The sequence below is a fragment of the Notamacropus eugenii genome, chromosome 1 (genome assembly GCF_028372415.1).
Source record: "Notamacropus eugenii isolate mMacEug1 chromosome 1, mMacEug1.pri_v2, whole genome shotgun sequence".
Lineage (NCBI taxonomy): Eukaryota > Metazoa > Chordata > Mammalia > Diprotodontia > Macropodidae > Notamacropus > Notamacropus eugenii.
In genome coordinates, this window is record NC_092872.1 from 582,047,893 (window position 1) to 582,061,082 (window position 13,190).

The 13,190-nt window shown below is 37.0% G+C and overlaps 1 protein-coding gene across 14 annotated transcripts in view; it reads left to right on the plus strand.

Moving 5' to 3' along the window:
* PLCB4 (phospholipase C beta 4) overlaps nt 1-13,190 on the plus strand; it is a 482,923-nt gene that overhangs the window by 327,028 nt on the left and 142,705 nt on the right. For all 14 annotated transcript variants that reach the window (XM_072634439.1, XM_072634436.1, XM_072634435.1 and 11 more), the window contains one exon: nt 319-462. In XM_072634439.1, coding sequence (XP_072490540.1) covers nt 319-462 — 144 coding nt within the window. The remainder of the gene's footprint in view (nt 1-318; nt 463-13,190) is intronic.

The window sequence follows — 13,190 nt, forward strand, 5'->3', positions numbered from 1 at the left end:
GGGTGACTAACAGGAAGCAAAAAGACTCTATCTACACTCAGGAAGATATTGGCTCCCACTTTTCAATATCAATAATATTGTTATATAATGCTTATCACATTTCTCTCAGTTGGGTTGTCAGTAGAGTCTTTGGTCACTAAAATGTAAGAAAAACGTTTTCAAGAAGAGCTCAGGGAGTAGTTGGTTCCCCCATATTGGAGCCCTTTGAGCTAAGTCTGCATGACAGTTATCACATTGCACATTGTTATTTAAAGCTGTTGGGTATAATTTAATTGTTCCCTAAGGACTGTGCCCTAATTAGTTTTCCTTATGAAACAGGATCCCAAAATCCTAGCAGCTCTTGAGGCTTTTGGAAAATCAGAGAGTGATCTGGAAGGGAGGATAGTCTGTGTTTGCAGCGGCACGGACCTGGTGAATATCAGCTTCACTTATATGGTGGCAGAAAATCCAGAAGTTGCTAAGGTATGCTACCTTCAAATAATATCTGTATTTGTATGTATATGTGCTGGTGAGTTTCTTCTTCTTTGCTGGGGTATTCACATAACAAGTCAGCATGAAGAAACAGTTTTCATGTATGGGTCACACATCTGGGGCAAGTCATTTAACCTCTCTGGGCCTCTCTTTCCTCATCTGTAAGATGTGGCATTTAGACTAGGTGATTTCTAAGGTCCCTTTCAGGTTTGAATCTTATGAATTCATGCCCATTAAATGTGGTCGTGACACAGAACTGTGTCCTGGGCCCTCTTCTCTTCTCCCTCTGTACTATTTCACTTAGTGAACTCATGGTTTCAGTTATCATCTCTGTGTTGATGATTCTGAGATCTACTTGTCCAGCCCTAACTTCTCTAACATTGAGACTCACATCTATAACTGCCTATGAGACTTCTCAAAATGCATATCCAGTAGACGTCTTAAATGCAGTATGTCCTAAACTGAACTCATTATCTTGTCTCCAAACTTCTTCCCACTTCTGAACTGCTTAGTTACTGTTGGGGGCACCAATGTCCTTCCAGTCTCCCAGACTTAAAACCTACATATTATCCTTAATTCTTCACTCTCTCTCATCTGCCAATATCCCGTTTGTGACCAAGTCCTTCATAACATCTCTCATTTACACCATCTTTTCTCTTCTGACACTGTCACCCTCCTGACACAGGCCTTCATCACCTCCTGCTTGGACTATATAGCCACTTGGTTCCCTGCCTTGAGTCTTTTCCCGCTTCAGTCCATCTTCCACTCAGCTATCAACTTACTCTTACTGAAATGCAAGTTTGATCACATATCTCCCATATTCAGAAAATTCTAGTGGTTCCCTAGTACCTCCAAAATCAAATATAAAATCCTCTTTGACTTTTAAAGACCTTTACAACCTGGTCTGCTCCTACTTTTCAAGTATTTTTATACCTGATTTCCCTTCACATATTCTGTGATCCAGTGACACTGTTATGCCCCTCTAGCAAGATACTCCATCTCCAGACTCCAGGTCTTTTTATTGGCTATTCCCCATGCCTGATCTACATCACCTAGCCCCTCTGATTTCCCATTAATATTCAACCTTCTATAGGAAGCTTTTCCTAATCCCTCCTAATTCTCAAGCCTTTTCTCTGTTCATTTTTCCCAAATTATCCTATATATATTTGCATATAACTGTTTACATGTTGTTGTTTCCATTAGAATTTGAGCCCCTTGAGATCAGTGACTGGTTTTGTCTTTCTTTGTATCCCCAGTACTTAACACGGTACCTAGGACATAGTAGATATTTAATGATTGTATATTAATTGACTGGCTGAATCACAGAATCTTGGATTTGGAAAGACTATCAGAACCTTTTCCATCCCCACCATAGAGAAGCAGTCATCCATTATTTCCTTGGCAACTTCCAAAGAGAGGAACCTTATAGCATCCCATCTCACCTTTGTATAACTCTAATTGTCTTTTACTCTGTAACTTCTACCCATTTTTTTCTAGTTCTCTCCTCTGGAGCCAAGCACAAATCTAATCCTTCTTCCATTTGGATGTCAAATACTTAAAGAAAACTATCTAATATCTGCTAAATCCACTCTTCTTTACATTAAATGTCCCACTTATCCTCCTGTGAACTTTCCCTAACCTAGTCTTTTTCTTCCGGACAATCTTAATTTCATTTGGTTATTTATCTGCCTTCTAAGATATAAACAGAGTTATTTAAAGAATTTTGTTCTTGAGTATAGCACGAAATTGTATTTTCCCTGTCCTCTCCTCCCTAACATTGTGGTATTAGCCTGAATTTCTCTAGCCTCAGGTCCATTGCAGTCGTATTTAGGACTCCCATTGTCAAATGAGATGATATTTGTAAAAATAACCACTTAGCATACTGCCTCACACATAGTAAATGCTATATAAATACTTGTCTCCTTCTCTTTTCTTCTCATTACTTAAGCAGTACATTTATGCAGTGAACTCATTCATTTACCTTTTTTCTTCTGGGATTGTATTCAAGGGAGAATGAAGAACTCATAAAATCATTAAAGCTAGAAGGGAATTCAGAAATTATACATTTAGTTCACTTTCCTCATTTTTCAAATGAGATCCACAGTAGTCACGTAATTTGTCCAAGGCCCCAAAGGTAGTAATGATCGTCACAAATAGAATCCTGAACTTCACAAAGTAACTGGTATTCAGATAGTGAACATTTTTTGTTTGTTTAGACTAGCAGTTAATGATGATATAACATATTTGCAAATGAGTCTAGTTGAGTATTCTTTCCATGATGCCTTGGTGAGTATAAATTTGTGGGCCGTAGTAAGAGACAATGAAACTTCTTTTTTTTTTTTAAGTATATTCATTTTCCACAACTATTTATCATATAAAATAGTATTAATAAGACACATTTTGCTGAAATGGTATGTTATTGTGTTACTCTGCTTGGGACACTGTGTGTACTTGGAATGATTTGCTTAACCCAAGCAAGGAAGTCGCAGCTTTCTTTCTTTATACAGTTGTTTTGCACGTTTCTAAAGAAGATGCATTGTTCCTTCTTTCTGTGCATATCTTTCCACTCTGTAGTTATCGTAGCAACATTTATATTTCCAAATTACACATTGACCACTTACAGAATACCATGTATATTACTGAGTAACAAATAACAACAACTAGGAATATCAACCTTAGGAAGTTTGGTGTCCATGTTTACATGCACATGGTGTGTACATGGTTACAGTCTTACTTGCTGTCTCTGCTAAAATCATATTTTAGATGAGGAGTCTTTTCCAATCCCTCTTAATGCTAGTGCTTTCCATCTGTTGGTTATATTCAGTTTATCCTATACATAGCTTATTTGTACACTTTTTTTTGTATGTTATCTTCCCCATGACACTTTGATCTCCTTGACAGCGAGGCCTGTCTTTTGCCTATCTTTGTTTCCTTGGGACTTAGCTCATATTGATCATATTAGCTCAGTGCCTGGCATATAGTAGAGATTTAATAAATGCTTATCAACTGGCTAACAAATGTGGGCATTTGTAGAAAAATAGGACAATAGTGGTAGAGGAGTCATCAGAGATCAACTCCAAGGATTCTTAATCCGGGGCCTATGAAACTGTTGTAAAAATATTTTCTTAACTGTATTTTAGTATGGTTATTTTCCTTTGTAATATGCCTTTGTATTTTATTTTATGGATTTAAAAACATTATTCTAAGAAGGAGTCTGTAGGCTTCTCCATTCTGGAAATGAGGTACATGATATACACAATGTTAAGACCCCCTGATCTATTGCATCCTCATTATTTTATAGGTGAGAAAACCTAACTTCGTGAAGTTGAGGGACATTTGGGATATGAATTACCCCAAGTAATCCATGATGCCACACACCCTGAAGAAATACAGCCCTGAGACTAAAAGTCATTCATTTTTTAATAGAGTTCCTATTCTCCTGAGTCTAATTGCCATCAGTCCTGAAGTATTTTCAGACTTTCATATAATAAATGGCTAAACCTTGCTGGAGACTCTGTGTTCAGAGAAAGATCAGTATGAGTTGGAATAGTAAGAGAAGTTGTCCTGAGAAAGGCTGAGGAAAGTACATTAAGTACAGGAACCAGCATGAGTAAAGTTGTTGGTTTGTCTGTTTGTTTTTTTGAATGGGGTGATAAAAAGCCACTCAAGCGAAATCAAGCAATGTGTATAGATGGACAGTAAGAAATTTAGTCTGGAGTTTCTCAGAAGAGAAAAGAATTTTAAATCCTTAAGACAAAGCTAATATTAAACTCCTTTTATTCTGGTATTCAGCAAGAGAACTGATCTTTGTGCCTAACAGAGCTCTTGGGACATAGAAGGTACTTAATTGTTTGCTGATTAACTGAACAGCCAACATACCTTACTCTGCAAAGAGCAAGATGGAGTCACTCCACTGCTCCTGGATGCTGGAGTTCATAGTGAATTCCCAGAGATACAGTGTGGGCCCTTAACTCTGTACCTTCACCAAATGAAATGTATCTCTGCCTTGGTTTCTTTATCTATAAAATGGAAATAATAATAGCACTTACCTACCAGGATTGTTGTGGGGATCAAATAAGATAATATTTGTAAAGCACTTAATACAGTACCTGGCACATCCTACATGTTAGTTATCATCATCATCATCATCATTTGTCCACTGTACCGTGACATTTCTGAGTCATTACTAATATTCCTGCTTGGCCTAGAAGAACCTCCTTTTCTCCTATTGAGTTCTTAATTCTCATCCTTTAAAATCTAGTTCCAGTGTGAGGAAAAAACTTCCCAACAATGAAAACTCTCCAGAAATGGCGTGAACTACTTCAGGAGCTAGTTTGTTGAAGGCCACGCTGGAGATCTTCCAACAAAAACTAGGTGATCACTTGTCAGGCGTGTCATGGGGAGATTTCTTTTTCAGGAACGATCAGAATTGGATGGCCATTGAAACTCTGGTACTGTAATTGATCGCATGTTAATTCCCTTATTTGAATATGAGATCCTCCAGGGCAGACACCATGGTTTTTGCCTTTCTTTGCAGCCTCAGCACTTACCACAGTGCCTTAAATATAGTAAGTGTTTCATAAGTACATATTAAGTGATTGATTGACTATGGGTTGGTGGTCAAGCATGTGTAACATATGTAACATTTACCTTTTTTTTTTGAAACGTAGTGCTATATAGGTAAAGAAGGCCATTGGTTATTATGGGGAATTTTTGTTCTTCCTTAGTGTCTTTGAATCCTAAGCCTTTCAAAAAAAAAAAAAATCAGTAGATACTTCAGCCTCCAGAGAGTATTACCTAATCTCTTCCTCTTCAAGATTCTGTATTTCATTAATTTACAAACAAATAGCTTCACAGATATTAATCCAAGTAGATAGTCATTACATATTACAGCACTGACTTGTCAGTGACTGACCCTTGGTTCTATGACTATATAGGGACCTATTGGCTGATGTTTTCTTCCTGATGAATTTTTACAGTGGCAATAATCTATGCACAACTTCCATCATTTTTAATATCTTCATCTTAAAGCTTATCTTCTTCATCACTGTACTTCTTCTTTTGCTTGCCTAGGCTCTCTGGCAGAATACCAAATTACCATAAGGAGAGGGTATATTTTTAAAATACACTTAAATCTAATTGCCTTTAGCTGTGATACTAGCAGAATTCATAAATGAGGCAAGGTTAGATGTGGTGAAAACTGCATAAGGGACCATGCCCTAATTCTTGAGTGATGCGTGGGTGCTTCAATGAGTGGCATTGTTCATTTTTGATAAGAGTATCACAGGTTGGTAGACAGCCTGTAATAGAACATACTCATATGTAAAATCATAACCTGATCAGAAGGAAAATAGTCTGTTCCTGAATGTTGTGCTCTACCAACACTTAAAACCATTTCAGTCATTTGGACCCTCCTGGTGAAAATGGTTGATTTTTTTTCTCCCTTCCAATTGATTGTATGTCTCGAGACATAGATTCATATTTTAGAATTGAAAGAAACCCCAAAGATCAAGTGTCTCAACCACCCTCTCCCCATTTTTATATGAGGAAACTAAAGCCCCATTGAGGCTTGCCCAAGGTCACCTAAGGCTTAAGTGACAAAGCCAGGGTTTTATCTGAAGTCTTCTGACTCCAAATCCAAATGGTTCTTCCATTTTACCATATTGCCTCCTGATATTACTACAGATTCTTTTAATGCTTCTATTAAATCTCTTAGTGCAGTAAAAAAAATGAAAACATTAATGTTTTGAGTTTGAGTGATCAAATCCCACTATTGCTGAATAATGAGTTTGCTGTCAATTAAATGCCTAAGTTTTTGGAGTTTTTTTTGGATTCCCCCCCCCCCCCCGCTCCCAATATGTGAACTGCTCTTAAGCTGGAACTTCCTGGATCCCTTGTTGAAAAGCTTTAATAATGGTAATACTAACACCATCCCCAAGTGTCCAAGTGCAACATGTACTATTTCCTAAATAAGTTTATATTTTAGCTATAATTACCACCTAGGAGAAAGGTAGGGTAGACTGGATGAAGAGTTGACCTTGGAGCCAAGAAAACCAGGATTCAAGTAGTGCATTTAAATCATACTGGCTGCGTGATCCTGGCTACCTCCCAGTGCCTTAAACATCTAAGACTATGAATATGTAGCTGATTGCATTGGCACTTGCCTTTAAATCCCAGTTATTTGGAAGGCTGAAGATGGGAATCCTTTGCATTCCAGAGTTCTGAGCTACGGGATGCTTAAAAGTCAACAGGGTGTCCATACTAAGCTCAGCCCTAATATAATGCTCCCTTGACAACAGGATGTTACCAAGCCAAGAAAGGTTAAGGCAGCCTAGTTTGAAAAAAAAACAAAACAGGTTTAAAGTTTCTGTTTCAATCAGTATGGAGATGAATCCAGTAAGTGGCTTCCAGCCTGGCTAAGACAGGGAGTTCAGTCATTTTCTCAATCGTTCTGACTCTTCCTTTGGTGTTTTCTTGGCAAAGATACTGCAGTGGTTTGCTATTTCCTTTTCCGGCTCATTTTACAGATGAGGAAACTGAGGCAAACAGGGTTAAGTGAATTACCTGGGACCACACAGCCAGTAAGCGTCAGACACTAGATTTGAACTCAGAAAAATGAATCTTCCTGATTTCAGGCCCAGCCCTCCATCCATCCACTGTGCCATCTAGATGCCCTATGCAGGGAGACCCAGTCTCTGAATGAATAAATGACTGAATGAACAAATACACAAATAAATAATAGGGAGATGATAAGTAGAGAGGTAGACAGAGAGACAAATGAATATAGACAAATAACAAATGAGTAAGCATATTGACAGACATAATAAGCAGATAGACAAAAATAATGAATAAGTAGATTGAGAGATAGACATTAATAAATAAATGAGTAGGCAGCTAAACAATAGATAAATGGATAAACAGAAAAATAAATGGATCATAAATTGCAGAGAAAGTGCCAGCCTACATTAGTACAAGGGTTTCCTCATACAGGTTTCCCTGTATCAGTGAAATCATAGGTCCAAGTCTTATATTTATTCCTATGATAGTCACCACCAATGGTACACTGTCCTGCTTGAACAGTTTGTCAGTGAGATACACATGAGATTACTATAGAAGCAAAGGATAATAAGTCATTGTCCATTGGTTAGTAAGAAATTCAAAAGAACTAGATCACTTTAGAGGTGGAAGGGCTTTAACCGATAGATTTTTACCTCCTCCTTTTGCAAACGAAATAACAGACCATCAGAGAGATAAAATGGAGACACTAGAACTTGAATTCAAAACTCCTACTTGCCAGTTCAGGGTCTCCATGGTCTAAAGCAAATCTCGCTCTACTGATGAGTCAGAAAAACATTATCTTAACTGGGGGAATCAAGAGGTGGGGATTAATTCATGTAAGAGAATTACAATGGCCTAACCACTTTAGCAAACAAATGATTTCATCACCTACCATTCTAAGACCTAAATTCTATAAATTTGGAGTTCATCTTTAAACCCTCCAGTTAAAACCAGAAGGGAATCTCTTGTCATACTTATCTAAATGAAATGCTTTGTTACACCTTCACCACTCTTTTGGAGATAAGGTTTAAAAAAAATGAATATTGGTAGGAAAATATAACTTACCCTTTGCCTGTTCAAAACATGATTACAACCTACTTTCCACTACTATAAGAGCAGCACATTTTATGTGCCTTATGCTTTTTACTTTCCTGAGTACAGAATGGAAATTTGGATCACTTGTTCCTTGTTCATATGGGTGTTACGATTAAGCAAAATTATACTCATCAAGCCTCAGGGTTTCTTAGAAAAGAGGTGCCAGATAAATACAAAGTATCATTTTGTTGCCATCACTTGTGACAGTGAAAATGCTTGTGCTTTTATTGTCAAGGAGGTGACTATAAATGTGACTATTACTAGTTCCCTTGTTATTTATTCAGTTTCATTCACCTGCTTAGATTATTAAAACAGACTGGTGATAATTTGTATATGTTCATGTGTGTGTATATGTTGATATGTGTGTATACTGACAGATCTCACTTTATGTAAATTCACATTACAAAATTTGACTTTACATAAAGAATTGTGAAAGAAATCTGCATTCCACAGAAATATTTTTACAATAGAATTCTATGGTCTCTCTCTCTGTTCCTGCCCCTAAGTTTGGTGCTCTGCAGTCCCCCACTCCCTGACCACACACACACACACACACAAAACCCTAAAAAAGAAAATCCTCCAGGTGAAAGTGGAAAAATGGATCTGATCTTGGACTTGGCTTAAGCACCTCCTATGCTGAGAGTGGAGACTTTTGCCTCATCCCACCCACAGTCTGCCTTCTATCTGTCCTTGTTCAGGTACCAGGTCTCTTTCCCTTGGAAAAGACACTGTTCTCCCTTCTCTGTTCCTGGCACCTGATCCGTGTGCTGGCCTCCTCCCTCTGTGAGCCTGCGGTCTCTTTCCTCTCTGCCTCCCTTGCTCCCTCCATCCCTTCCCCCTGACAATGGGTAAATTAATGTTACATAAAGAAGTAGAGGTCTACTGGAACTGTCCACTTAAGTATAGTACTGTCTGTATATGTATGTATGTATTATTTGTGTGTCTGTGTAATCACTTCTATTCCAGCTGTTATTCCTTCTCTGAAAGGAGACTTGGCCAAGTTTTAAGTCCAGTTTTTGCATATGTGTATTCCTCTTAATACTTCAGCTCCTAAAGTTACAGGGAGAAATACAACTCTAAAATTATTTTTAGACATAAAGATTGAGTAAATGTCATACAACAATAGTTGACAGGGAAACCAGATATGGGACTCCTCAGTATTATTTTTAGAGCCATTTTTCAGGAAAGAACTGGGCTTTAGTGGAGAACCCATGATAGTACTTAAAGTTTTAAACCTGGTGCCTTGGCCTCCTTTCAATGTAGATAATTATATTATGTTTACCCAAATCTTTCTTTAGTTCCTCATTGGAGAATTTAACTTTCATTTCCTCTACTTGAAAGCCTTCTGGTTTTATATATTGGTATCAAATTTCAGACACATATACCCAGGATGCTTTAGAGAGAATGGATGATTGAGTGATCTCAATATCTCGCTGTGGTCTGATTTCATAAGAATGAAAAGTTCCATGTAGGAAAATCATTTATCACACGTGGTTCTTAAATTCTAATCACATATTGCTGTGCCCATAGCTTTCTCATGAGCTATAGGAAGCAAAGTAAAACATCAGCATTTAATATACATTATTCATATGCCCATTTCATTGCTTACAAAAGCCATTCTGCTTTCTTGTTTCTATTTTCTTCTCTCCAAATGCAACCAGATCTATGCAGTCTTGATCCCTGGTGAATTAAGTAGAGTTCAGATGTCTTTTTTTATTAAGTTGCAGCTGGCAGTGAACATCAAACTGAAATCACAAGCTTACTACAGCAAAATTGAGTTGTAGTCTTCATTAAAAAAAAAAAAAAACAACCTTCAAATAGAACTGTTATTTTATACCAAGTTTAATCTTCCTCTATCCAGAAAAATAAGCTGTTGTTGTAAGGTTCCAAATTCAAATATTTAGATAGAATTAAACAATCTCCATACTGCTTATTATACTTTGTACAAGTTGCAAATAACTATCCTACGTTGGGCTTTCCAACAAAATTCTCCAGATAATTTATATGAATTAATACCTTAGAAATGAAATAATAAAAATGGAATTATTTGGCTAGCTATTTAAGTTGACAAGAATATCATCTTAACAAAGTTGATGAAAAGTCAAAATTGAGTAACCCTCCTGGATCATTGCCTTGTCCTAGCAGACAGGCTTGATAAACTCAATGAAACTACAAGCTCTACCATTCAGAGTTACCCAAGATAGATAGGTCATAGTAGAAAGGTCTGGAAAAAGGATCCACTGAAGGAGGAAATGGCATACCACTCCAGTATCTTTGCCAAGAAAACCCTATGGATGGTACTAAAATGATAAAAGAAGTGACATTGAAAATGGCGTCTTCAGGTCAGAAGGTGTCAAACATGCTACTGGGATAGAGTAGAGGACTAGTGCAAGTAGTTCTATTACTAATGAATTGGCTGGGCCAAAGTCAAAAGGAAGTCTAGATATATAGATGTGACTGGTGACAAAAGGAAAGCCTAGTGCTGCAGAGATCAGAATTGCATAGTAACCTGAAATATAAGATAAATTGGATGTGGTCAGACAGGCGACAGAAAGATTAAACATCCACATCTTGGGTGTCAGTGAACTTAAACGTAAGGGAATTGGGTGAATTTAATTTAGGCACTCACTGCATGTGCTTATATGAGCAAGAATTCCTTAGAAGAAATGGAGTAGCCCATATAGTCAATAAGTTGGTAAGAAAAGCAGTATTGCAGTATAATCTTTAAGAAAATGACAGAATGGTACCTGTTCAAAACAACAGCAAACCGTACCATCACAGCAATAAAAGTCAATGTTCTAATTACAAATGCTGAAGTGCTAAGGTTGATCAATTCAATGAAGATTTACATTTTCTAGAAATAATGCCTTAAAAATGTCACATTCATTATAGGGAATTGAAATGCTAAAGTAGGAAATCAAAAGATGATTGGAATAATAGGCAAGTTTAGTGTTGGAGTACAAAATGATGCAGGGCAGAAATTAATAGAATTTTGTCAAGACAACTTGGTGGTCACAGCATACACCTTTTTCAACAACCCAAAAAGCAATTCTACACATGAACATCACCAAAATGGTCACTATCTAAATCAGATTAATGATATACTATGCAGCCAAAAGTAGAGGAGCCCTACAGAGTCAATTAAAACAAGATCTGGAGTTCACTATGGCTCAGATCATGTTCTTCTCATTGCAAAATTCAGATTTAAATTGAAGAAAGTAGGAGAAACCATCAGACAGTATAAGTATAGCATAAATAACATTCCTTATGAATATGAAGTTGAAGTAATGAATTGATTTAAGGAATTAGATCTGGTAGATAGATGGCTGAAAAACAGTGGACAGAGGACTGCAATGTTGTACAGAAGGCAACAACAAAAGCAAAAGAACAGGAAAGCAAAATGGCTCTCTGGTGAGGCTTTATGAGCAGCTGAGAAAGAAGAAGAGCAAAGGGTAAAAGAGAAAAGGAAAGAAATGGAGAATGAATGCAGGATTCCAGAGAATAACAAGGAGACATAAGAAGGTTTTCTTTAATGAGCAACACAAACAAATAAGAAAAACAATAGAATGGAAAAGACGAGATATCTTCAAGAAAATTAGAGACATCAAGGGAAGATTTCATTTAAAATGAGTATGATGAAAGACAAAAATGGTAGCAGAAGTAGAAAAGATTAAGAAGAGGGAGCAAGAATATGCAAAAGAACTGTACAAGAAAGATTTTGACATTGCCAGTAACCATGATAGTGTGGTTACTGATCTAGAGCCAGACATTTTGGAGAATGAAGTTAAACGAGCTTCAGGAAGCATTACTAACAATAAGGCTAGTGAAGGTGATAGAATTCCAGCTGAACTATTTAAAATCCCAAAAGATGATGCTGTTCAGGAGCTGCACTCAGTATGCCAGCAAATTTGGAAAATTCAACATCAGCCGCCAGATTGGAAAAGATTAGTTTACATCCCAAACCTAAAGAAAGATTAATTCCAGGGAATGTTCAAATTACCAAACAATTGCACCCCTTTAACACACCAACAAAGTTATATTTCACATTCTGCAAGCTAGGCTTCAGCATTATGTGAACTGAGAATTACCTGAAGAGCAGACTGGTTTTCACAGAGACAGAGGAACTAGAGACCAAACTGCCAGCATCCATTTCAGAAAAACATCTACTTCTGCTTCACTAACTACACTAAAAACTTTGACTTTGTGGATCACAACAAAATGTGGCAAGTCCTTAAAGAGCAGGCAGTCCCAGGTCATGTTACTTGCACCTGAGGAACCCCGTATGCAGGTCAAGAAGGAACAATTAGAGCCAAATATGGAATAATTGATTGGTTTAAGATTGGAAAAGGAGTATAACAAGGCTTTATATTGTCACCTTATTTATTTAACTTATATGCAGAGTACATCATGTGAAATGCCAGGATGGAAGAAAGTTACTGGGAGAAATATTAACAATCTCAGATATGCAGATGATGCCACAAGTGGCAGAAAGTGAAGAAGAATTAAGAAAGCCATTGATGAGGGTGAAAGAGGAGAGTGTAAAAGCTAACTTGATGCTTAACATAAAAAAAAAAAAAAAACAACAACTAAGATTTTGACAACTAGTCCTAGCATTTCCTGGCAAATAGAAGAAGAAGAAATGAAAGCAGTGTCAGATTTTATATTCTTGGGCTTAAAGATCATTGCTGTTAGTGACTACAGCCATGAAATTAAAAGGCACTTGTTCCTTGGAAAGAAAGCTATAACAAATCTGGACAACATACCAAAAAGCAAAGATACCACCTTACTGATAAAGGTCCATGAATTCAAAGGTATGATGGTAAGAGTTGGACTATAAAGAAAGTTGAGTGCAACACAACTTCTGTTTTTGAATCGTAGTGCTGGAGGAGACTTTTGAAAGTTGTTTGGATAGCAAGGTCAATAAGTCAATACTTAAAGAAATTAATTCAGCCTATTCACTGGAACATCGAATACTGAAGCTGAAGATTAAGTACTTTAGACCCATAACAAGAAGATGAAACTCATTGGAAAATACACTGATGTTGGGAAAGATTGAAGGCAAAAGG